Source organism: Gobius niger (genome assembly GCF_951799975.1).
Source record: "Gobius niger genome assembly, chromosome: 16".
NCBI classification, from domain to species: domain Eukaryota; kingdom Metazoa; phylum Chordata; class Actinopteri; order Gobiiformes; family Gobiidae; genus Gobius; species Gobius niger.
In genome coordinates this window covers 16,562,695-16,587,613 of record NC_136867.1, presented here as the reverse complement: position 1 = coordinate 16,587,613, position 24,919 = coordinate 16,562,695, and the positions used below count along the sequence as shown (strand labels likewise).

General features: G+C 40.1%; 3 protein-coding genes across 5 annotated transcripts; 2 read left to right on the top strand and 1 right to left on the bottom strand.

Moving 5' to 3' along the window:
• Positions 1-202: 202 nt before the first annotated feature.
• On the top strand, positions 203-8,375 carry map7a (microtubule-associated protein 7a). 2 transcript variants are annotated; one of them, XM_079574164.1, is made up of 15 exons: positions 203-347; positions 1,474-1,566; positions 1,954-2,028; positions 2,486-2,649; positions 2,760-2,856; positions 2,994-3,110; positions 3,499-3,638; positions 4,182-4,318; positions 4,673-4,923; positions 5,081-5,258; positions 5,400-5,568; positions 5,953-6,048; positions 6,632-6,682; positions 7,166-7,379; positions 7,667-8,375. In XM_079574164.1, the coding sequence occupies exons 1-15, from the start codon at positions 242-244 to the stop codon at positions 7,675-7,677; spliced, it is 1,899 nt and encodes a 632-aa protein (XP_079430290.1). In that variant the 5' UTR covers positions 203-241; the 3' UTR covers positions 7,678-8,375. The 2 variants fall into 2 exon arrangements, with proteins under 2 accessions (XP_079430290.1, XP_079430289.1); XM_079574163.1 differs by having other exon boundaries at positions 204-347; positions 7,163-7,379; positions 7,667-8,373.
• A 447-nt stretch (positions 8,376-8,822) lies between these two features.
• On the top strand, positions 8,823-17,634 carry ahi1 (Abelson helper integration site 1). Its single transcript, XM_079574289.1, has 27 exons — positions 8,823-8,945; positions 9,212-9,292; positions 9,514-9,632; positions 9,822-10,360; positions 10,465-10,553; positions 10,622-10,811; positions 10,898-11,090; positions 11,161-11,256; positions 11,448-11,633; positions 11,865-12,017; positions 12,182-12,314; positions 12,394-12,517; positions 12,862-13,091; positions 13,368-13,474; positions 13,575-13,693; positions 14,009-14,139; positions 14,224-14,364; positions 14,628-14,824; positions 14,903-14,948; positions 15,268-15,320; positions 15,468-15,585; positions 15,856-15,911; positions 15,995-16,036; positions 16,253-16,415; positions 16,503-16,588; positions 16,719-16,807; positions 17,221-17,634. The coding sequence occupies exons 2-27, from the start codon at positions 9,283-9,285 to the stop codon at positions 17,420-17,422; spliced, it is 3,612 nt and encodes a 1,203-aa protein (XP_079430415.1). The 5' UTR covers positions 8,823-8,945; positions 9,212-9,282; the 3' UTR covers positions 17,423-17,634.
• A 366-nt stretch (positions 17,635-18,000) lies between these two features.
• Positions 18,001-24,664, bottom strand: slc18b1 (solute carrier family 18 member B1). Of its 2 annotated transcripts, XM_079574090.1 has the most exons (14): positions 24,300-24,664; positions 24,005-24,156; positions 23,288-23,383; positions 23,125-23,198; positions 22,579-22,726; positions 21,315-21,471; positions 20,982-21,118; positions 20,803-20,904; positions 20,627-20,718; positions 19,647-19,742; positions 19,464-19,538; positions 19,022-19,115; positions 18,671-18,720; positions 18,001-18,489 (listed from the first exon to the last, which is right to left on the bottom strand). In XM_079574090.1, exons 1-14 carry the CDS (start codon positions 24,346-24,348, stop codon positions 18,435-18,437), a joined length of 1,377 nt encoding a protein of 458 aa, XP_079430216.1. In that variant the 5' UTR covers positions 24,349-24,664; the 3' UTR covers positions 18,001-18,434. The 2 variants fall into 2 exon arrangements, 1 of the variants encoding a protein (XP_079430216.1); XR_013793754.1 differs by lacking the exon at positions 18,001-18,489 and having other exon boundaries at positions 18,667-18,720; positions 19,654-19,742.
• Between the last annotated feature and the right edge of the window lie 255 nt (positions 24,665-24,919).

Sequence of the window (24,919 nt, the reverse complement as noted above, 5' to 3'; positions counted from 1 at the left end):
TAATGACAGGTGAAATAACACAAAGAACTTATATTCATTCTTTTTTATGCCTTGTAGTAGAAACCAGATGGACAAGCAGCTGATGCGAGGCAGATCTCCGCTCTCTCTGAAAGCCCCAAGGCATCTCAAAATAGCATTTCAGAGCTGGAGGAGGAGGAGAGAGAGAGAGAGGAGAGAGGGGAGGGGGAGTTTTGACGGTGAGCATTGGTACGCAGCCTCACAGCCTCAGAGCAGCCTTAGCATGGCTGTGCAGAAGAAACAGAGTGTCATCCCTCCATCGCAGGGACCACTCTCCACACGCACCATCAAGAGCCAGAGGAAGGCCAATCCCACTCAGACCGCTAAAGGTAAAGCATTTAAATGTCTGTTCGCAGGGATTTATTTTGTTAACTGCATTGTGGATAGCTAAGGCACAAAATATGAATCATCTGACTGTGCTGGTGACGTAGGACTTGAATACAGTATGTGCCACAAGGCTGTTCAGAGCAGGCTGTCACAACATGCTCTGAATGGATTCGTTATCGCTGTTTTCTATGAGTTATGACAAATCACGATTCAGTGTAACTTAAATATAAGCATAGAATTGAAACTGGGTTCTCTCAGCAGACTGTCAGTACTGATCCGAGATGTTTTCGCAAGACCTGGAATTTTAACTAGATTTTAGGACCACACTTCCGCTTAACCTGTTCTAAATTGGAACCTAAATGCCAAGAGAACAATGAATGTGGGACTAAACAAAAGCATGTTCAAATGCTGTCATAACTTATTGTAGATTTCAATTTAATCAGTCTGGGGCAACCTGAATCAAGTCTAACCGAGGACCGAAAAGGAGACATTACTAACAGGGACTAAACTTTCTTTCTTGATAGATTTAGGTCAAAACCCGGCCTTCAACAACCAAGTCTCACATGGAATCAAGTTTAGGACAAGTATTAGTCTTGTAAATAGGCCAAAACCGACGACTGGACTCTAGCAAAATGTCCTTAGTTTTTAAAAGACTTAAATATTACACAAGCAGACACAGTTCATTGTTCTTGCCACAACATGAACTTTGTCTTTCTATATTGCACAGCTAGTCCATGTGATACTGTTGCAACTCGAGTTAAAACTAAGCATGTGTTTCTTGGTCCGTTTGGTCATGAGAGTATTGAGGATATAGATTGTATAACGCCTAGATTATTCCACAAACTCCAGTTTAAAAGCCTTAAGGTGTGTGTGTGTGTGTCCATGTGATTATTCCTTGTGCAAATTACTCATGCTGCAAAAGTGCTGCTAAATATCACTGATCAGGTGTTAGCTTGTTCTCTCTGCCTTTTTAGATGCTGACACTGTATAATAGCCCTTTCATTTGCACATTAGCCTGAAGCTGTCTCAAAGCTAATGCTGACCACCGCAATGCCTATTAAAGTGGGAAATGTTGTCTGTGGGGCCTAAATATAAAATATTGATGTTCTTTTTTTTTTTTTTTTACAGAAAATGGGGTCTATGCCAAATCAAGTCCACAAAAGGCAGTTTGTCCTGTCAACAAGACTGAGCAGATCACGGCTAGTCCGCGCTCTGTGACAGGTTTGTATAGGCTATAGAATATTAATCATAATGCATGGCTGTGGGTACTACTATGACCACCAATAACGCACGCACACACCATTAACACTCAAGCAAGAAGGGGTGAAGCGCCTTGCCCAAGGACACAGCAACAGTCTGCACCAGCAGTCGGTATTCGCTCTGACTTTCCATAGAAACCAAGTTCTTGTACAAACTGGTCAAAAGTGAATGAATGTGTATTAACCCATACTTGCTTAGAGACCACCTCATATGAATAATGAGTGTCATTTTTATTTTTTATTATGTGCACAGAATTTTTGAGCTGTAATCAAAATGAAGTAATGTAATTAAGTGGACTGATTGTATATGCACGTTAAACTTTGATTGAAACGAATGCCATGTTTCTAGGTCAAAATGGACTAAATGTGGACGAAAGGCTCAAAGCAGCACAAGAAAGACGACAGGAGCAACAGAAGATCCTTGGTATGAAAACAGACACATTACATGATTTCTTTGCTCACTGTACTTTGGAGAAGGTTCTTGACGCTACATTTCCCTGCAATGATGTTACATACAACTAATATTTTAATAGTACCATTTTTATCTCCATCATGCTGGTCATGGTGTAGTGGTACAATGCTCTATTCTGAATTTATTTATGGAATGAAAGAATGTATAGCGTTTTTCACATGACATCCAAAAGCTACCCAAAGCGCTTCACACCGTGTAGGGGATTTATGAATGAGATTACACCTAGAATCTAGTGGTATTAAGTACTATTACAGATTGTGTATTTAGTCATGCTGTAGCTAGTCTTGGATAAACATAGCAGCAGGCAAACTGAAAAGCAGATGATTTGGTGTGTTGTCCTTGTTTGTATTGTATTTGCATTTATTTAGTTGTATCAGTAGTTGAATACATATTTCGATCTGTTCCAAAGCCTCTCGGGAGCTGAACAGAATAGAGCGAGAGCAGAGAGCCAAGCGATATTATGAGCAACAGCTCCATGAACGCAAGAAGAAACTTCTGGAGCAGCGCCTTAAAGAGGAGAGGAGACGTGCCACCGTGGAGGAGAAGCGCAACCAGCACATACAGCTGGAGAAAGTGAGATCAAATGATTGCGTTTATTTTCGGAGATAATCTAATTTGCTCGGACCTCATGACTGCGGTGACCAATTTGAAAAAACACTGAAGTCTGTTTTCCAAATTTTAAGGAGCGATACGAATCTGCAGTTCGCAAGACACTGGAGAAGAGCCAAAGAGCCCAACAGAACAGCCAAAACAGAGGAAGAAAGCCAACCAAATGCAACGGTAAAGTCCTGTGTCCTTCTCTTATCTGAGGTCTCTGCTTTTTCCAATCCTTCTTAATCAATGACTAACTCTATCTTCAACTATTGGCTTGTCTGTTGTTTTGTAATCTGAATACTTTACACTAATCAATGCACCAGTTCCACGTCGCCCTCCGCTGACGACTTGGGAGAGGAACTTGGTCAGCCGCCTGCTCACCCCCACCTGCTCCTTTCTGAACCGCAGCAAGAGTGCGGGATGCCAGACAGGGGAACAAGGTATTCTGCCTTATGGGGAAGAAAAGTCCAGAAAGTGCGCAAACTAGCACTCAAATATGACATGGTTTAGGCCACAGCTCTGGTAGGATTTGATTGGTTTTGACTTTTTCATCACTTTAAGTTTGTCCTCGATTATTACTGGATAGCTCCGTTTTGTGGGTCTTTCCGGGGAAAGGTCTTAACGTCCATCTCTTTTATTGTTTTGCATGGGCTTTAATCATAATTAGTCTGTTTTGTTCTTTTTTCTTTTACAAGTTATAGCTTTACTATAGGTAACAGCAAACTAATTCTTCTTTAACCAATGCTTTCTTCTTCTGCGCTCATTTCCATTTTCCTCCACTGTTTGCACATATTCCTCTCACGGTCATGTAAAAACACTCGTGTTCAGTTGTCCATGTTTGTCGCCGTGCAGTTTCATGCCATACCACCCCCTCCACCTCCACCCCTCACAAACCCCAGGCCCAGCCCAGACCCTCGGCCTCCCCTGGGCCCATGAGACAGCAGACCAGAAGCGCCACTGTGGCACAGGTAAGTCCCCAACATTTACATGTGCAGTTTGTAAATACATCATTTTTGTTTTTCAATATTTTACAGAGAAGCTTGAACTGACAAAGCTTTGTATTTGGCAAACTTTCAGTGAATTCATGTGAATAGAGGCCATAGACTGTAAAATTAAGAATGGATGAATGTGGCCGACCTCTTCCTGTAACCATAAGGAAATGGCGACTGGCTCCAATAGACTTTACATTGAAATGTTTTGGCCTCTCTTTAAGTCATTTTTGCGCGATAGCGTCCTATATTTTTCCTTTTGTTATTTTAACTTTTAGATTTTGTATAGTGGAGCCGGCTCCGAAAAACCCTTCACATTGCTAACACGGCTGAGCTTCGTTTGCCTGCAATGAACACTATGGGGCCCTCTGTCCTTCGCTATTTAACTGTCTGTGATAGAGACTGGGATTTGGAAGTACAACTTTGGAATATAGATTGTAGGGACTAAATGAATTTCTAATAAATATTTAAATCCATGCCAGTGGTTAAATACTGTGTGCACTGCTTTGATTTTTGTTCCAGGTCAAAGTTACCAAGTTGGACAATGGGTCCAAAAACAACAGGAACAATTCATATACCGGCAAATGTCCTGTGGCTAAACCCAGTCGAAGAGCAACTTCACAGAAAGAAAGTAGGACAGCGTCTCCATCACCAGAAACGTATGTGATGTTTTTTTATCCAGAGACACCATTTTTCCACCAACTTTGAATGTATTATTTAATGCCATCTATAGTTGACATACTGGATATAGTTCATATTTATGCAAGACAATTGGGAGTTGACCAAAAGTACTCAGAACACCTCATGTAATTTTTTTTTACTTGTACATTTCTCAACATCTCATTTGTATGGTTGCATGATCGAGCCACTAAGAAGAGACACTCAACTCTTTACTTCCTTTTGTATTACAAGAGTTGTCAATTCAGTGCAATTAAGCAGTATGTTATTCATTCATACACTCCAGAATAGTGCTATGAAAACTGGGTCACACTCATGTCTTTATGGGTTGATAGCTCTCCCAGGAAATCAATTCGTCGACATTCAGCACCGATGCAGCCTGAGCTACCATCTGTCCCAGAGGAGGAGGTGGGTGTAAGCCTGGAAGCCTCCTGTCCCGGCAACACCAGGCCCCTCAGGACTATCAGGACGTCCGGCGAATGGCACGCTGTGAAAATATGCGCTGACAACACACCTGAGACTTCACGCTCAAACCTGTCCGTCATCTCAGAGGCTCAAGAGTCCGGCAGAACAGACGGAGATGGAAGTGAGTAAGATGCTGTCACACAAAGTAGTGCCAGGACAGGTGTATACTTGGCATTGGAGTAGAGTTTACCGTGTACAGATCTTTGAGTCTGATGAAATTTCTTACTGTTGGGAGTGGGCGATGTGATGGAATAAAATTCAGCTCTTTTCTTGTTCAGGTCCTGCACGGATGCCTCCTTGTCCTGCCCGACAGCTCCCTGAGGTAGCGCCTAAGCCGTCAGCTGGGACAACGGACAGAGAGGAGGCGGCTCGAGCTCTGGCCGAGAGGAGGAGAGAGGCCCGGCTCCAGAGAGAACGGGAGGAACAGGAGAGACTGCAGAGAGAGGAGCAGGAACGGTCAGCACCTGGCATCCTCATATTTCACATTATATTCTTTAAAACATCTTGTGACCATTTACCAAGTTCAGCAGCCCCTGAAACTTGCTTTAGTTGAATGATTTGAAGGTGCTTTGAGGAATGTTAAAATGTTATGTTCAGGAGAGGCCGTGAGGAGCTGGAGCGCAAGAGGGCTGAGGAGCGAGCACGGCAGCAGGCCGAAGACCAGCGCCTGGTGGAGGAGAAGCGGAGGAGAGAGGAGGAGGAGCAGAAGAGAGCAGAGGAGGAGCGAATCCAGGCGCAGAGAGAGGCCCAACTGCTGCTGAAACAGGTCAGCCTGTACACATCTCCACAGCTGCTCACTTGGCCATAGCGTTTATATCATATATACAGGCTTCAACATGGAAACACAAATAGAATATAGTGGTAAATATACAGTCTCTACAGGCCTATTAATTCCATTGTGTGCACTTTTTTCATCCTTTTTGCACTGTTTATGAGCAAACCTGAACACAGTAACAGCCTCCAGATAATATAACATAAAACAGACCTGGTTTTACAACTTCTATTTTTTCCTCTTTTCTTTTAAATTGTTTATAATGAACCCTTTAGCACAGGTCAAAATATCCCTTTCTATGGCTAGAGAAAAAAGGCTTTTGGCTTCAATGAAGGTCATATACTGTTATGAATTATATATATTTCCTGTATCTCACAGCGTCAAGAGGAACAAGCCAGAGAAAGAGCCCAAGCTGAACAGCAGAGAGAACTGCAAGCACAAAAAGAGGAAGTGGACCGCCAGGCGAGGAAAAAGGTGAAAGAAATTTTATATGCAACTACTTTATGCAGACAAATACCGTGTCATTTCATCCACAAGATAATATCGAAATTGGTGTATTAGGAAGATCTGCAAATTTACAATGTCGGGTATATACTATATCTCCAAGAAACCTATATACAAAGTAGCAAAACCACCTGCTATTAAATATAAATGAAATATACTTGATATGTAGTCTCTCAAAAAAGGGTATTAAGTGTTTTCTTCCGCATTTTTGCAGTTTGCAGTAAGTATTATTCTACATTAAGGCGCTTGCCAGCACATTTCTGCAAAATTCTGATGGTTTGCATAAATATCGCTTCATCATCGCTAGTGAGGAAAAATATTGAGATTTTCATTGTGGTCAATATCGCCCACCTCTAGATACTGTACAACTGGCAAGTAGCATCCTCCCATTCAATGCCACAGTATTTTGTAGGTATTATAACCTAGTTGACTATCTGGGCTTTTGTTAGGCCTCTTGTCCAGAATTTCATAATTGTTTTTGGCTTTATTTTACTTTTTTTTTTTGCCTACTGTGACATTAACTTTTGCCAAAATGCTGTGCTTTGATGTGCAGAGGCTGGAGGAGATCATGCGGCGAACCAGGAGGACCGATTCCCCAGATATGGTAAAACAGTTGATTTTATTTTCAAGAGGGCAGTACTTTGCCGCTGGAGTCTTATGATACACCACCAGCACTGGCTTATACTTTTTTAAGTATTGCAAGTCACAATTTATCCATGCTTCAATTTGTACAAGAACTAATTATTGTAAATTGCGAAACAAATTATGTAGAACTAATAGTAGTGTTTTATAACTGTTCCAAGATGTTTTTTCATGTGTTTTGCACCAATTTTTTAGAGTACACATAAATGTTTATTCAATGATCAGTAGCCCATTGTTACCTTATGATGACTCCTCAACAACTGGTTAACTTAGTTGCTTCTTCAGGGCTTAGTTGATGGTGACTATATGCCCTATCAGTCCAGCAGTTGTGACTGATTGGACTTTAAAATTAATCCGAATGGATGTCTTAGATTAATTATGACATGCTCGGTTTAGTTGATATTATTATGATTTTATGCTGTTAAAACTCTCTTTTCTCTAGCAGAAGCCAGTGGCAGTGAGGATCTCAGTTTCAGCTCAGCCGAAGGAGAACACTCAGCCTCTTAGCAGCATCGAGGACGCAGTGAAAATTGTGTCTAAACCCTCAACAATGGGCCTAAACAGTGATGATGATGTGGTTCCTGTCGTGGCCTTTAAAGAACGCCGGTCTCTGCGCACTCTCACCGGGCTGGACGATATACAGAGCCAGCAGCGAGCAGGTCAGGAGCAGATGCGCACACTCAATGTAATATTAATGCATTGTGTTTCAGAATAGACTAGCTACATCACATATTCACTGCCAATGTAAGCACTGATAGCAAACACTTATGGGAAGTAGTTATTGTACCTCAAGAGTAAAAAATATTGAATAGTTTGAGTTGAGTAAAAAAAAAAAAAAAATGCTGATATGGCTGGTAGATATGTAATGCTAAAGTTACTTATGTCTATATTAATACACACCTGTCACAGTACAGTATGTGATACTCTCTTTCTTTGTTGTTTTCAGAAGTCATCTGAGCAGCCACAGGGCTAACAAAGTGCTGCTTTGCCTCTGAGTCACTGCAGTGGTGCCATTTTGCTGCCTCCAGGCATCTAAAGCAGTGTGTAACGTCCTGCTCTATGCCTTCAACTAGAGATGCAGCATCTGGTCACTTCTCTGCCCTTCATCATTTCCTTACACCACTTTTTTTTTCTTAACAAACAACAAAAAACTCAAGAATACTTTTGTGATGGTTGTTTGCTTAGGCTGTGTGTTGATGTTTCCTTTGTAATCATTGAAATGCAAAGAATAGCTGGTTCAACAATCACAAAATGTCAGCCATACTGTATGTGTTTTGCTGAGTCCTAATATTGTATTTCTTGCTTAACAAGCACTTTTCCTTCCCAGTGTTGTGGAATAAGAAAAACTTGAGCTGCTATCTGCACTAGACATTTTAGTAATGCATCCTATTTGAATTGTATCTTTTTATAAATATAGCAATCGCTGTGTTAAAGCTGCTAAAGAGTAGTTGCCAAAGACTTTGTTTTAGTTTGATAGACGTCACGTGACATATATATTTGGCAAATTTCATATCGCACCATGCACTGCAACTCACAGATATAAAGACATTTGCTAAAAGCAGGGTATGGCTATTTGTAAAGAATCCAGTAATCTGTAATAAAATCATTGATTAAATGCTTAGCCTAGACATTAGTTTTATTCTCTGGCGGAATGAAGAACAGTTGTGTTCTGCCTCTGTTTTAGCTTCAATTAAATCACAAAATTAATAAATGTAATATGAAAGGCACCGTGTTTTCTGTCACATTTCTATCAACACATGAACATGAACATCACTTATTATAACATTCTGTTTGAGCCACAAACGCCAGGCTGTTCTCTGTCTTCTGGTGGTGGAAAATGCATTACAGCAGCGAGCCTAAAAATGAATGAGCATGAGAATAAAGTGACAGTAGTAAGGGATAGGGTAACTGTTCTGGATAAGGAGAATATAAACAAGTGAATGGAACATAGGAATGGAATGCGATTGGCTACCCACACAAAAACGTATCCTGTGATTGGTTCAACAAGTTTCTGAAGACGTCAGTCTCCTCGCGTATGATTGGTGAAACTTATTTGTTTTTCCGCATTATGTAGGAAACAACTCCGCCTCTTTCACGGTTCCCATGGTTACCGAGGCAGCGTTAACGCGTCCCAATCAGGTCCCAATCACGGTGGAGAAAATAACAGTCTTGATTTAAAATCAGTATTTGCGTTTACAACACGATGAGTCGCCATAACCGCACACGTAATGGTGAGATACATTTCGTGCTGTTTGTTCTGGTCCATACAGCGGGGTTGTCTTTGTTGCTACATGTTGTTAGCTTAACATGCTAAGTGCTAACGTAAACTAACTTCAGAGTGCATTGATTAACATTAACAAGCTTAATACATCTGCGTCATTTAGAATAAAATAAAAGCAGCAAGGGAGGTTTTGTTCCAATCATATTTCTAGAAATGTAATTACAAGCTATATAATGCTTGAGTTTTGCCAACAAGATTGTCTATTTTTAGAAGCAACGCGACCCTCACTGTCTTGACAAGAGATGCCACTGGGATTTGGTTGAGAATCATGGTGCTTAAGGATGCCAACAGGTAATGTTCATTTCGCTAACGTTACAACAATGTAGTAGCTACTACCGCAACTATTGAAAAAAAAAATGCTATCAGTAACGTTACACAATGCTGGCCCTTAAATGCTTACTTTGTGTATTTTATTTTAATGTAACAAAACTTCATACAGTACAGCATGCAGTATCACTTAATTGAAAAAAAGTACAACTTAGGAGAATAACTTTCCCCATATCTTTTTGCAGGTGAGCGTGACACCCGGGTAAACACCCGAGAAATATTTGGTGAAGTTGTCAAGAAAGTTACAGATGGAAATAAGCAGAAAAAGAAGAAGAAAAAGGACAAAGCTCAAGAGGACATTGCAGTATGTGTCAATATTTGGGTCAATATGTAATGATATTACCAGCAAGAACCTTCATATTACCTATTATTTTGTCCATTTATGATCTTCCATAGATCATTATTTTACTGTTATTATTGTTTGTAATATCATAAAAAGTACAATTACTTGTATATGGTTATTTTGTTATTATCAATTACTGTGCAATTTCAGCTTCAAACTCTGAAGAAAAACCTGAACCTTGAGAAGGATACTGAACAAGATGAAACTATCCTCCAAAACACATACAACCCCGAACATGGCAGCCCCCGCTTCACAAAGAACAAGCGCAGAGAGAAGGAATCGGCCGAAAAAGTCAATATCAGCAGCTTAAACGAAGACGAGCCTCAAGCCCTAAAAGTCAAGAGAAAAAGCAAAAAAGGAAAAAGGGATTTACCTGCACTTCCTACAGCCGATGATATCAAGGACACTGAGATCATTTCAGAAACTGAGCATATCACAACGGTTAAAGAATCAAAGCGTAACACTAAAAAAGGGAAAATTAAAGGGAACAAGAGCGACGTAGATGGTGGTCACTTGGAGGAGGCAGAGGATAAGCTGCTGCTTGACTACCAGCAGAAGATTGCACAAGAGGAGGAAACAACTAAAGGAGAAGATGAAAACACTGTCCCTCAGAGTGTAGCGCTAAATAACGATGCTGGAAAGAAGAAAAAGAAGAGGTTAAAATCTGTCCAAGCTGATTCTGATGTGGGGTAAGAAAAGTACATAAATATGTTTTATAGGTTACATGATTCTGGGCAAAATAAATCATTTGAGCTTCATCATACCCATAACTTGATTAACATTTCTTCTCAAGGGATCAAGAGGAATCCAAACACTCAAATCCCAGTGTTGAATATGAAGCAGATCCTAAGGGAAAAAAGAAAAAGAAGAAGAAAAAACATGGTACTATCGGCTTGTTTGTCTTGTCATGCAGAGAGACAGTTAAATGATGTTCTTTTTCTCTATTGCAGTTGTTCAAGAAGAAAATGAAGTTGAAGTCACAGAGGAACCACAGAAACCAGTGTTCGATGACAGTCTTGTTCTGGGAGTCTACGTTCACCGTACGGATCGCCTCAAAACAGACCTGCTCATCTCACACCCGATGGTCAAAATCCATGTAGTGGATGAAATTACAGGGCAGTATGTAAAGAAAGAGGACGGGTATGTTTCAATAGGTCCTAGTATCAGTCACTTTCATGGCATAGTTGATGTCAGGTTATATATTGACTCTGCTCTTGTTTTCGCAGTCATCGTCCAGTCGCCTCGTTTTATGAAAGTGAGAGTGTTGATCATATTCTGCCCATCATGACTCAACCGTTTGACTTTAAGAAACACAAGTCTGTCATCCCTGAGTGGCAGGAACAAATCATCTTCAACGAACGATTTGGTTGGTTTGTGGAAAATAAAGAGGAGAGCCCAAGAGTCATACTTTTGTTTGAGGTACAGTAATTAACTTCATTTACAAAAAGCAGATTCAAGTGTTTTACAAGACTTTTACTCAATGTTAAAGATCTTGGATTTTATGAGCATGGAGGAAGCAAGAGCGAACATCGATGTTGACAAACATGAGCGAGGATTTAGGAAGATTGCATGGGCATTCCTAAAGGTGAATTTCAGTTATTTTTTCTTAATTGCTGTTTTGTTAAGTGGGATATAGCAGGGAACGTGTTAGGACACAGAAAATACAGTCTCGTTATGCACTGTAGTGCTGCAAATTAGGAGCATGATCCTAATATGCACAATTGATGATGAATATTGTGTATTGTCTGCTTAAATTCGTATATTTTTTTTTTCTAGCTCGTTGGAACAAATAGTGTCTTCAACATTGACAGTAAGCTCCGCCTCCAACTTTTCTGCCCTCCGATGCGGGCAAAGAGACAACCAAAAACCATTGATGTGGTCGAGTGGTGGAGGAAGTACCCCAGACATAAATATCCCTCTACACTATATGTGACAGTGAAAGGCATCAAACTACCTGAGCATGTGAGTTTACAGTATGTTACTCTTTTTACAGTGCATCGCCTTTCGTTTTCCCTATGATGAATCAATTCAAGTGGATCTTTTGCATCCACTTACCTACAGCATATCTTATCAACTTTATCCTAATATTTCCTTTCCATTCTTTGTTTAAATCAACTCTGTCTGGCCTGTCTGATCCTCCAAACACCTAACATGAACAGGTCATCTGATGTTTCACTTGTATTATTGTTGTAGGTGGACCCATGTATGCGTTCAATGATGGCGCTACAGGAGGAGCGGGGCAGCACCACTTATAGTGAGCTCCAAAACGAGGTGGCAAGAAAAAGTATATCACATGCTCTAGACGTCAAACCACCAATCTTCAGGTGGAGTCGGCTCCCTGGCCAGGTCGGTAACAAGGTCATTATTTGAAGTTGTGAGCTCGCTTTGCTTGGTTTATTGATGTACAGCTGCCAATGAGTTTAAGATTATTGTGTAAAGTCATCTACGATTTGAAATCAAGTATATGTAGCTTTAATTGTCTTAATGCTTTACAATTTTGTTTACAACAGGTTTGCAGGATTCCCAATAAACCAATGTTGACGTTTCGTGGGGGTAAGATGGGCTGCTTCACTGTGCTCTTCTCCAATGCGGGGGCCATATTGGCAGCTGCTTGTGCTGACAGAGATGCTTTCCCTGTCGTGGGTAAGTAACCCTGTAATGAGTATAATGTGCTGCTGTACCATACAAAAAACTTGCATAATTTCTTGATCTTATTCCACAGTGTATGAGATTCCATCTGGAAAAGTTTTAGCTGCTTTCAATGGACATCTGAAAATAGTCTATGATCTCTGCTGGTCCAGAGATGATACAAGACTTTTGTCAGCCTCTTCTGATGGAACCGTCAGGTCAGAAATTCTGCATTAGGCATTCATCAAAAGCATCTATTTTTCCTCTAATGTAGATAGTTTTTGGTTTGTTTGTTTGGATTTTAGATTGTATTTTTTGCTTCTGACAAGCCTGAATTGCAGAATTTTTAACCTACTTTTGAAATATGTACCAGAATTGATGCAGTAATCAAGTAGAAAATAATTGGACATTTATATTATATATAGAGATTATCTAATAGATCTATTAGCTTATTGCACTTATGTTCATTTGACTACAAATTGTATTAATATATTCTGTAAAGAGTTTCCATTTTAGGCTCACAGCCCTTGTTTTGACCTTGCTGTGACTTTATCTCTGACAGGGAGTGGGACATTGAACGACTTTCATCTAACGCCCAGAAGGTGCTCCCTCACCCCTCGTTCGTGTACAGTGCCCAGTACCACCCCTCGGCCCAGAGCCTAGTGGTCACAGGGGGGTATGACAGTGTGATCCGTGTCTGGAGACTGGACGTTGAGGATGTGAACGGGCAACTTCTGCAGGAGTTTGAGAGACATTCCAGTTTTATCAACACCATTTGTTTTGACTCAGAAGGTAGCTTTAACATTTAACATTCTACCTAAAATAGCAGTGGTCATAAAGCTGTGTAGCCATTACTATTTAGGTCAAACTCACTCAAACCCTTTTGTTGCATTTTGTTGTTAACTTCTGTTGTTATGTCTCTGCATAACCTCTATTGATTTTCTTCAAATCAAAACACATCCACTCATAATGAAGAGATAAGCCATGTTATTCACATCACCGGCACATTTAAAACATGTAATACGTGTTGTCACTATAGTGTTAATTGTGTGCGCATGTTTTCATTAGGAAGGAGAATGTTTTCTGCGGACAACGCCGGTTCAGTTATTGTTTGGAAAAGTTGGCTGAATGACGGTTCGAGTCGTCAGCTTTGTCAGCACTGGTGCATTGAGAGGGTAAGGAACCCACACAATTTACTACTGTATACTATGCACCCCACTATACACAAATGAGTGTCAATAATTTATGTTTTTTTTTTTATGTTGTTGCTTCCAGAAAATTGATGAGGCCGATCTCCGAGGCGTTCCTGTCAACAAGCTGCAGCTCCATCCAAACGCACGCTGTCTGCTGATCCACGCCAAAGACAGTGTCCTGAGGATGATGGATCTGAGAATGTAGCTATAATTTGTTCTATCAATTTATATTCAGTATCCATAATCCAAAATAAAATGAAGGTCAGAATGATAGTGAATAGTCTATTTTAGCTATATCATGGGAAACCTCAAGCGGAAATCTGTACGAACCCTGATATATGTGTATTATACTGCATAGACACTGACTATTAAAAGTATGAAAAAAGATTACCTGGTAGTTAAGAACTTTTCTATCTTGAGGTCAAACCACTAGAGGTCAGTCATGTTAAGAGATGACAAACCATTAAAAGTGTAGACACGTAAACATTTTAAAAAGAGTTGCTTTTCTCCCCCCAGTTTGGCAGTAAAGAAATACACAGGTGCCACTAATTACAAAGAGCGGATGTACAGCACCTTCACGCCATGCGGTAACTTCATTTTTGCCGGGAGTGAGGACGGCATGGCCTATGTTTGGAACACAGACACTGGTAAGGGATTTGATGTTTTATAATGGCCAAATGTGATTGTTCTTTGGACCTGTAAGAATCTATCTTGTCTGTTTTTTATTGCAGGGGACCAGGTAGCGGTATACTCTGAGCTCTGTTATCCCACTGCTCTCCATGGCGTGTGCTTCCATCCTCACGAAAACATGGTGGCCTTTTGTTCCTTTGGGCAGAGCCAGCCCATCCATGTGTACATCTACGACCGCAAAGGTTTGCACAGACCACACGACTTGTTATGCATTACGCACAATTCAGTGTGTGTAAGTGGCAAGTGTAAATATTAACTTTAATAACTGGCTTTTTTTGGGGGTGGAAATGCAAAACTCACCTTGCAGTATAATGATATTTATTTGTTCATGTGCATCATAAACATCATTTGAATTAGCTACAATGAATCTACTTCCAGACACAACACTGAAAAGCTGCTCTTTAGTCGATGTGCATCCAAGAATCTTTGTCATGTGTTAATGTAGTTTCGCAGCTGGAGGTGCATAACATAAAAGGAATCAGTCGAGCGCCGTCCGTGGACCCCAGGACAGTGAGGAACACCCCGGACTCCGCTCTGCAGCTGGACAACTCCGTCTCCTCCTCTGCCCTGGACCAGTTCAGCCAAACCACCAGACTGGCCCTGAGGATGCAGAACGTCAAAGAGCAACTCGACTCCGTGCTGGTAATGTCTCATCAGCAATAACGCAAGATTGTTTCGTTTACTCAAGCAAACAAATAAACTTTTCTTCTTCATGTTCAGGAACCGCGTCAAAGGTCCTTTGCGTCTGGATTGGTTTTTGATCAAGGTAAAACCATTTAAAGGGGCTAGATGCAAGTTCGCCATTTTATACTCACTACTGCCACCTCAGGTCATATGTGTAACTGCACCTTCTATATTAAGCACGTGCATGACAGCAATTCGGACCGAAGTAACACCTTTTTGAGTGACAGTGCAGGATTTTAGAGGCAGTTGTGGTAAATATGTCTGGGCTCATTCTACACATTAGGACATTGTTGGAACATGTAGGGGAAGGAAAACATTTTTAAACTCTGTATAGTTCCTTTAAATGAACAATTCTGTCTGATATTTTAAATGAAAAAAGAAAAACTATCTCTTTCTCATAGACAGGAAAGGCCTCACTCAAACAGAAAGGAGTTTGACGATCGACACTGGGATGGTAAGACCCCACCAGCACCATAACATATTTATTCTATGTACCGTAGAAACAGCAAATGTTAGAGCCGGGCGATATGCTATGAAATATAAATGTGTTTTATTATGTAATTCAGAAAGTTGTTATTATTCTTGCCTTTCTTTTTCCTAGATGGGATTGAACGCCTCGCTGCCCCCTCCGTCTCTCCTGTCTCCTCACTCTAAGCTGCGGCTCTCGGGGGCCGTGGCCGAGCAGCTTATCCCACAGGCCGCTCTCAGCGCACAATACCGTGAGCGCCTTCAAACAGTTAACGACATGTTCCCCTTTCACCCAATGTGCTTAGCGCTCTGGCATCAGAAGCCAAATAGTTCAGTGCATTAGTCCCGCGTAGTGCCTTTAAGTAGTACATTGTGGCTAATGCATTAATCCTGAAGCATGTATACTATGCAGAGGGACTCAGACGGACCTCTAACTGTTTTCACTTGTGTTCGTAAGTTTAAAAGCACTGAAATGGCGAACAAATGTGGGAAAACTCGTGCATTTCTCTGTCTCATTTCAGGTGGGTTTACTCCAGTGGGACAACGACTAAGAGCGTCTTCATTTAGGCTGCCAAGGGTAAGAAATGCATTATATTGGCTGGAGATTCTGATCTTCTCTGATTGTATTAGTAGAGAAATAAAGATGACTTATGTTTTCAGACATTGCGTGATAGTGTGTCTTCAGTTCAAGTTGAGCATGTGGTAAGTCTCGTCTCAAAGGTGTGTCTGTAGCAAAACATAATAAAAGAATCATGTCCAGTCCAATTGGTCATGGATCTTATTTTGAGATTCATTTTATTTAATATATATTTTTGCCATTACTTTTATTTACAAATTATTAACACCATCTTTTCCCTGCATCATTAATACAAAATTCTATATTAATTGTTTAACTAATCCTAATCCTGATTTCTTTAGGTTGTTGCTCTGTACGACTACAAAGCCAATCGATCAGATGAACTCACGATATGCCGAGGGGATGTGATCCAGGTGCTCTACAAGGACAATGAGAACTGGTGGTTTGGGCAACTCTCCAACGGGTCGCAGGGCTACTTCCTGGCTTCATATGTAGTGGACGAGAGTAAGTCTGACACATTTTTTTTTTGCTACCACATCAACCCATGGTCAATGTCAAACATCTTGTGTTTAAAATATTTTACTCTAACAGAGAATTACACTGAAGAAGCATCTGGGATCGAAGAGCCTCCCACTGCTTTGTCTGAAGGAACAGCAGATCGTTCGACACCGACCAGGGTAAGGATTAGGATATTTGCACTGTTGCTTGTTGAACCTCTCCTGTCATTTCCTGGGGTTATGGTACAAAACCTTGGTGAAGGTGGGGCGTGTGGTTTTCTCATCTGCTTCTTGCTTCACAACTTTGAAGGTGTCGGCTGCCATTAGCTCTTCCGGGGAGCTCAGGTTTCTCTCTGAACCAACTCTTTCGGACACAGAGCCAGAGCTGATCGATGCCAAGTAAGTGACTAGTGGCTTTTAATACGTATAAGTGAATTCATTTGTTTTCTATATTCATAATATTGATAATGATATATAGATATGTATAAAAAAGGAGGGTGAAAAGGAACAGCTTGGAAACAGCATCTCTGGAGTATTTGTAGTAACAATAAGCAGTAAAGGTGCGGCGAGGTGATGATGTAGCACTGATGGATTTGTTTGTAGCAGTTGTTTTAATCTGTTATATAGTCTTGAGTTGGTTCTATAGGTCACCTCACTGCGCCCTGCACTTGGGGGGAAGTTGTGGCAGAATAAATGTGCTCGATATATGAACCTAACCTTGACTAACCTGGTTCAAGATACAGAGTGACTCTTGTAGGATCCTTATGACGGAATAAACTAAGATACTGCTTCCTTTGATTTCTTTTTGACAGAAATAAAAGAAAGAAGAAGTTGAGGAAGCCAGGGTTGTTTGCGTCTTCATCTCAGGGGACATTTTCAGACGCAGATGAGGCGGGACCCAGCACCAGCACAAGGAGAGTCCGAACCTTAGACCGACCAGTCCGGCCTTCAGGCCGACCACTCCCAAAGCGGCCCAGTGGAAAGAGCAATGGAGCCTTTGAGCCGGATCCCTGAACTCAGCTTAACTTAAATGGGCTTTCTGATATAAACTGCATAATGTACAATGTTTTGTTTTGTAATCGTTACTTTTTTACACATTACTTTTTTACGCTTTTGTTTTTTATTGGAGCGTAACAGCAACCGCAGAATTATATTTTTATTTTAGTTTTTGTTTTTTTTAGAAAATTCTAATTTTAGTAATAAGTTATTTTGCAGAAACAATACAATGTAATTATCCTCCACACGCATAGAGATGCTATAAACAGCTTATTTGAAATATGTCTATTTCAATTCTTTTTATCTTTTCATCATTGTTTCAGCAACATGGAAAAAGGCAATCACTGTGTATTTAAATAGAGCTGTTTTGGTTTCAACAGTATGAAAATAAAAGCCCACCTTGTTTAAGCATGTTTTATACAAACTATAAACTCATACAAACATGAAATACATGAGTTGTACTATTTACTTTTATACAAAACATTTTTACAAAAAATGTTATTTATTCTTGTTTCTCAAATCAAACGATGCAGCTGCTGTAACAATAGGCACGATTGTGAAAGGAATGCTTTCGCACTTTGCTCCAAATTTTCCCCAAATCAAAATGATCACACACATCAAGTCAGCCGTTATCTTTTATAACTAAATTACCTTTTCAATGGCACAATACAGCTTCACGTGCCCTTACGAGTCTGAAAGGAATCTGACACTCAACTCTTTGAACATCTTCATGGATGCACTTTCTGTGGAGTCCGCCCAATGTTCCCTGGGAAACATCAGGGAACGACGGCAGACGCAGGAGGCACCTATGTTCCCCAGATGAGTAGCTCGGTTTTCAACTTCAACATCACTGACTCCATTCTTAAACACTCTTTAAATCTTGTTATTGAAACCATATGATTCTGACGAAATTGTAACACACTAATGCTAGCACTGAGTTAAATAATAGTAAATGTCATCTAAAAAAAAGTCTCAACAACAGTAACAGTAGAAAAGCTTCCTTTGGATTTGGGTCTTGGTATTTTGGGCTTTATGGATTAAGGAGTGGCGTGGTTTCCTCCTCAGTTGTTGGTTGGGCCAGTTGCCTGAATGTGAAAGAGGCAATGTTATACCAAGCTGTGTTTGACCAGGTGTGGTGCTTCTATAATGGCACAAATGACAACAACAACTATGGCATTTGTGTGGAACTCGTGGTGCCTAAGTGACAATACAACACATCACAAGCTTCTTTTTTTGAGTGTCCTAAATGTAAGAGTTAATGATTACCTTTGCGGTTGTGGTCTGTGAAAGATGTAGTAAAGACCGAGAAGAAGTCCCTGAGGACACAAAGACAATTGAACCGTTATGCTCTCTTACTATAAATATCACATGGCTTAACGCAAGACTTTGTTGGTCTGAAAACTTGCATTCTGCCCACAATGCATTGACCTGACTGTTATCGCTACCACTTTCATTGCTAGTATCATCTCTCCTTTTACCTTTTCTTGCAGATTAAGGAAGGATTTAGTCTAAAAGCATGGACTAAATCGAGATGGTAAATTACAGCGAAAGAATAGCTTATTAAACATGCGCAAAATACTACCATCTTTCTCCAAAGAATAAACAGTCAGTACTTACACCCAAAAAGGCCAGGCTTCCTTGTATCAAAGCTGCCCACTCAAAGTTCAGGTTTTGTGTGATAAGGCCACCAACTATGGGTCCGTAAAACATGCTGGAAAATAAAAAAAAAATTCTTTCAAAACAGGATGTATAGTCGTTTTGAATCAAGAGATTAAGAAAATTCAACACAATCGACTAAGCAGATTTTAATCAAATCAACTAAGTAATTTGGATTAAGTGAAAGCCATACTGCCACATGCTATTTTACTCAATTAACTGAGTAAAGTCCATGCATTATTTTATGACGGGTGCTTTACGGGAAGCGAGCTCACCTCTCTTTATACCTGACTTATAACTTTGCTCGGAGCAGGACATCTATGGTTTGACATATTGTTGCTTAAAAGTCTCATTTTCGACTCTTGAGACAGAATCACTTGTGTATCAATAGCATCAATCTTACCCAAAGGACCAGACTGCTCCAAATAAGCCAGAGACCAACCCCAGCGTGCTAAGGCCTTCTTCATATCCTTGGTCACTGCAAACAAAGACACAGTATTTGTTATTGGCCAGGTTAAGGCCCCGGGGGCTCAGATTGTCCTCTGGTCAGTGGGTGTAGCATGACCGACCATGTGAAGGCACTCACTACACACATGTGATGATCTCCGGGAACGTGGGGAGAGCGGTCATACCCAGCGAAAACCCAATTACACCGAGCATGACGACCAGCAACCACAGCGGCCTACACATGCAAAACAGAAAGGAAAAGAACAGCTTAATAGCATGTGGCATGAGCGACTATTTATGAATGATGGATGCCAGAGATTTAGACGAGTTGTTTACTATTAGGCAGAGAAATGCTGGTGCTACAAGAACAAGCTCGAGAACATAGGGACGGAACTTTATTGTGGCTATACATAATGTAAGGGATCCATGTAACAAAAATGAACATGAAACGCAACAAAATCACAACAATAAAGCCACAAAAAAGCAACGAAAATGTGACAAAAATGCCACTAAAGGGCAAACAAAAAGTGGCAAGATTGTGCCGAAAACGTAAGGAAAAAGAGAAAAAAAAGTGACGACAACACGGCAACCACGTGAGGACAAAGATCCGTTTAGATCAGTTTTGTAGGTCTTAGCTTTCAAATGAGGCCTAAAGACTCCAGTCCAGAAGCTGGAGAAAATGTGCTTGGTTAAGGCAGGGGATAAGATGTTTATAAGAGTTTTGGGGTAATCCTTCTTTGGAGCCATAAACCTCAACTGGCAACGGATAAGTGGAAGAAAATGGATGGATAGATGGAGTACAACGTAAACTCTCATACTACTTAAAGCAGAACTAAGTGCCTGAGAGGCCATAAGCGCCCTGCAAGTGTCATTCTTTTACTCATTAATTGCCCGTGAGAGTAAATACTACACTGACAGAAAAGACAAAGGGAGAGAGAGAGAAATATTGTACATCCAATCCAATAACACAATTACAAATCTAAACACAATCGCAATACTTTCCATCAAAGAAACATGCAGGCCATTTCCAATAAGGCCCAGGAGTAACTTTGGGCCTAAGCGGGATCTCCATATCAGGGAGTACATAGATACACAAGCAGTCATAGTAACACTGCTTACCCAGAAATGTTCAGGAATGGCGCAGGACCAAGCAGACAGAAGCCAAGTCCAGTGGCAAGACCTCCTGTCACCATAAACCAACTCCTGGTAGCCTACAAACATGATTGATCATATGGAAGGATAATGTGGAGTTAAACAAAAATTGGGCATTTTAAAGGATAATGCTGTATACTCACAGGATATTTATCAACAAAATACCCCATTAAAGGAGATGCCAGACAGTAAGGTAAGGACAAACCAAGCATGATGAGGCCAACATAGCCTGGTGAGAGATTGAACTGGAGACAAAAAAAAGAAGCAAAGGTTTTGTTTATTCTTCGGTAAAGTCACACGATGTGTGGATGTGTAGTAGTACCTTCTCGATTGCAAAAAGAGATAATGTTGCATCGAGGAAGCCCAGGCCTGCGCTCAATGTGAATATCATGTAGCAGATCAGGAGTATTTTAACATTGGTCAGGAGTCGAAAGAAAGAGTCTTTGCTGGCATCTGCCTCTGTGGAGGGAGATAGAGTAAGGCACAAAAACATGTTGAAAATAATGAAAGAAAAAGGGAACAATGTACAAACAGTGCAGTGCCGAATCTGGGTAGTAGTTCATACAATAAAAACAATGCTCTGAAGTGAAGTATATTTTATGAGCACACCTAACACAAATATTTGCACAGCACTGTAGTTTGTCAGATTACTTACCAATAGTCGGTAAGACATAAATGTTGAAAGGAACCATAATTAACAGAAAACAGCCAAGAAGCATGAATGGGACTTCATATCCAAAAGACTGGTAAAACCATCCTCCGACTGGTGGTCCCAGGATCAACCCAAGGCCTGTGAAGATCTCCAAACTACCCTGAAATAAGAACGCATTTTTTTGTTTTATATATAATAATAATATAGAATAGATTTTTATTATATTCTGAGGTAGAAATTCATGTTAGGCTCTCACCAATACATAAAAACAAAAGACTAGGACAAACAGGCCTAGTAGAAAAATAGGATAAAAGTAAAAACGAAAACAAAACAATTCAGTTCATTTCTGTGGCTGCTGTATTTAGGTCGCTCACTGTATAACAGCAACAATATGGGGGATGTTTACATACACTTTATAAAAAAGACACATGTGCATTTGTTTTTTCTCACTGTCTGACATGAAACCAGAATTAACTTTTTTGTTTTTAGGTCAATTAGAATTTTCTAAATTATTTCTATTTGCTAAATGCCAAAGGAATGAGAGATTGTATTTGTTACACAATTTGTTATTGTGCCAGGTTCATTGGTTCAAACAATGATGCAAATGTCCAGTCATCAATCATACAGATCAGAAAGAAGGCGGCTTCTGTGTCCCAGAGATAAACGTGCAGTGGTCTGAAATGTGAATATCAACCCAAGAACAAATGCAAAAGACCTGGTGAAGATGCTGCTCAATCTGGTAAGAGTTTGTCATCATCCAGAGTGAAACAAGTACTGTACCAACATGGGCTGAGAGGGAACTCTGCTGGGAAGAAGCTCCAAAAGAAACATCAAAAAGCCAGATTGGTTTGCAAATGCACCTAAAGATAAAGACTTTTTTGGAGACATATCCTGTGGCTTGACTGGGAAAAAAAATGGAATTGCTTGGCCTTAATGACCATTGTCACGTTTGGAGGAAAAGGGTGAATTGATCAATGTCTTTGTATAGCCCAATATCACAACAGAAGTAGCCTCACAGGGCTGCACCAAACATTAAGAGCAGTGAGAAAAAAATACAAATGTGTCTTTTTATAAAGTGTATGTAAACATATGATCCCCTGTAAATGGACATGGACGATGAACATAAATCCAACTCATTGTCCAATTTTTTTTTTTTTTTTTAAATTCAGGACAAGTGGGAAACTTCCCAGCAGCTTTTTTCCCTGTTTTGCTCGTGATTCAAAAGTCAAAACAACATACCAGCCAGACAAAGAGCGTCTGCACTTACCAAAACAGTTGCAACATTGTTGGGGAAGATTTTTGCAGTCATAGCAAAAGAAGAAGTCATGGCAGCAGCGAAGCCCAGAGCGTCTATGGACCTCACTATGAAACACAGGGCAATGAAAGGAGGGCCAGCAGGGACCCGGTCCAGTAACCTGAATGAGAGAGAAGGCACTTATTATGAACACATGAATACCTACGAAAAATATAAAAAATCGTGTCCGAAACACACCAAGGTTTATACAAATGTTAATCCCAAATCTCATCAGGCATCGAAGTCATTTTATAAGTTTGGTTTTGGTTCAACAATAGTTGCCGCCTGACTTACATCATGTATAGTCATGTATGTATAATAAACCGACTTTTAACATGTGCATAATCCAAGAGATCTTTTTTGTACCGTCTTCTTGGGGATTCATGCTATTTGTGATGTAATGCACAATGTCTATGTTTATCCATTTCCAAATGTTACCAGTGAGGGAGACTGCACACAGACTATTTACTTTAGAACACGTTTTGGTCATAATTTGCAACATTACAAACAAGAGTTTACCCAAATAGTATAGTGCATCCTGAAGAGACAAATAGTCCAGTAACAAGCATAAACTTTGCACCAATTTGAACAATCTGAAATAGACAAACAGACAGCCAGGAAATTATGGTCAGTGTAAAAGCATTCAAAATAAATGGGTAAAATCAATATTTGTCTAACTTACATATTTCCCTAAAATTAATGAACCGATTAAATTACAAACAGCGTAGCAGCCGAATATGAGGCCAATGTCTGTCTGACTCGCACCTTTTTTAACAGCCTGGAAAAAAGTAAAAACACACATGAGGTCAATGAAAAGAGGAAAATCCAATAAAATGATCTTTATCTTAGACGGTAGATATCAACTTTGTTGTAATTTGACAGAAGTAAAAGATGGCTCACTGTATTTTCGAGGAGCTTAAATGTATAATTAAAACTATCTTAGCTCCTTGCACAATAGAAAAGCTATTTTTCTGCTCTTGTATTTACCTGATGGCACATGACTCACATGGCACCTTTTGCCCACATACACAAGGGCATGCCAGCTTTAACAATGAGGAAATATTAGCCTGGTGAGCAAGTAATGCATGGAAGACTCCGAAGGCAAACAAACAGAATAATTATTATCTAGATAGATTTAAAGTTTGTTTGATTATACTTCTTTTTTAATTATGACTACGATTTATTTAGATGCCTTTCACTTCTCATGTAGCCCATATTTAGAACATACATTATAGGACAAGACCTACTTTGGTAATTGTTTGTTTAGGTTCAGCATGTATTCTGTGATAAAGAGAGTCAGTCCCAGAATGTGTTAGGTACATTTATATAAGTATGCTATGGGTGTCTGTTGTCTTGCGGGCTACTTCTTACATTTACTTTTGATAATAATAAGACATACCTCATTGGGGAAAAAGGGCCCAAGAATTGAGTAACATATCATGGAGCTGAAGTTGACTGATGCTATTGAAATCAGCGTGAGGATCTGCTGTCTTGTCATCCTCTGTCTTGGCACAACTGTGGTGGATTCACTCTGGCCATTATCATCAACATCTGAACAAGAAAAGAAAAAACAATATGGGGTTACAATATGCATACAAAAAAAAAAAAATTCACTGCGACTTGTACAGTACTTCCCCTGTGAGAAACTGTGGTCTTATCAAATTACTACTCGTTACACTGTTAGTATCACTGACCTCGTTGCTGATATTCATGATCCGTGTCCATGATAAGTCTCCAGTTCATGCACCAAGAAATCAAACTGGCCACATAACTCCAAAAGCTCTCGGTTGGTCCAATCCGCTGTAGCTGTCACTATAAAGCAACAGTGTAACCGCGATTACTCCCTCATGTTACGGGTCAGGGGGTGAAGCCGCGCAGTGGCCAAACCAACGCACCGCGCGCTTTCCTGTCTGACTTCAGCGTAAAATCCTCCGCGAAGTTTCCAAAAACCCGACATGCCACACGCTCTTGATGCTGCAGGGGGTTATTAGAACATCAAGACGTCCGATAGAGTTTATTTAATTATTAGATGGCGTTACACCAATTGATAGAAGAAAATAACAACATCCATGGGAGTTCTGGGTGCTCAACATGGATCTATCATAATAAACACTTCCGGTAATACCAATCACGTGACCCCCAGCCACCTTGATAAAAATGTATCTATTTATTTTATTTATTTATTTATTTATTTATTTATTTATTTTTATTTATTTTTATTTCAACCAAGGCAAGCTTTAAAAAGAAAGTCTATTAAAGGTTGCCAAATTTAAAATAAATAAATAAAATAGATAAAATTAGGCAAGGCAGGGCA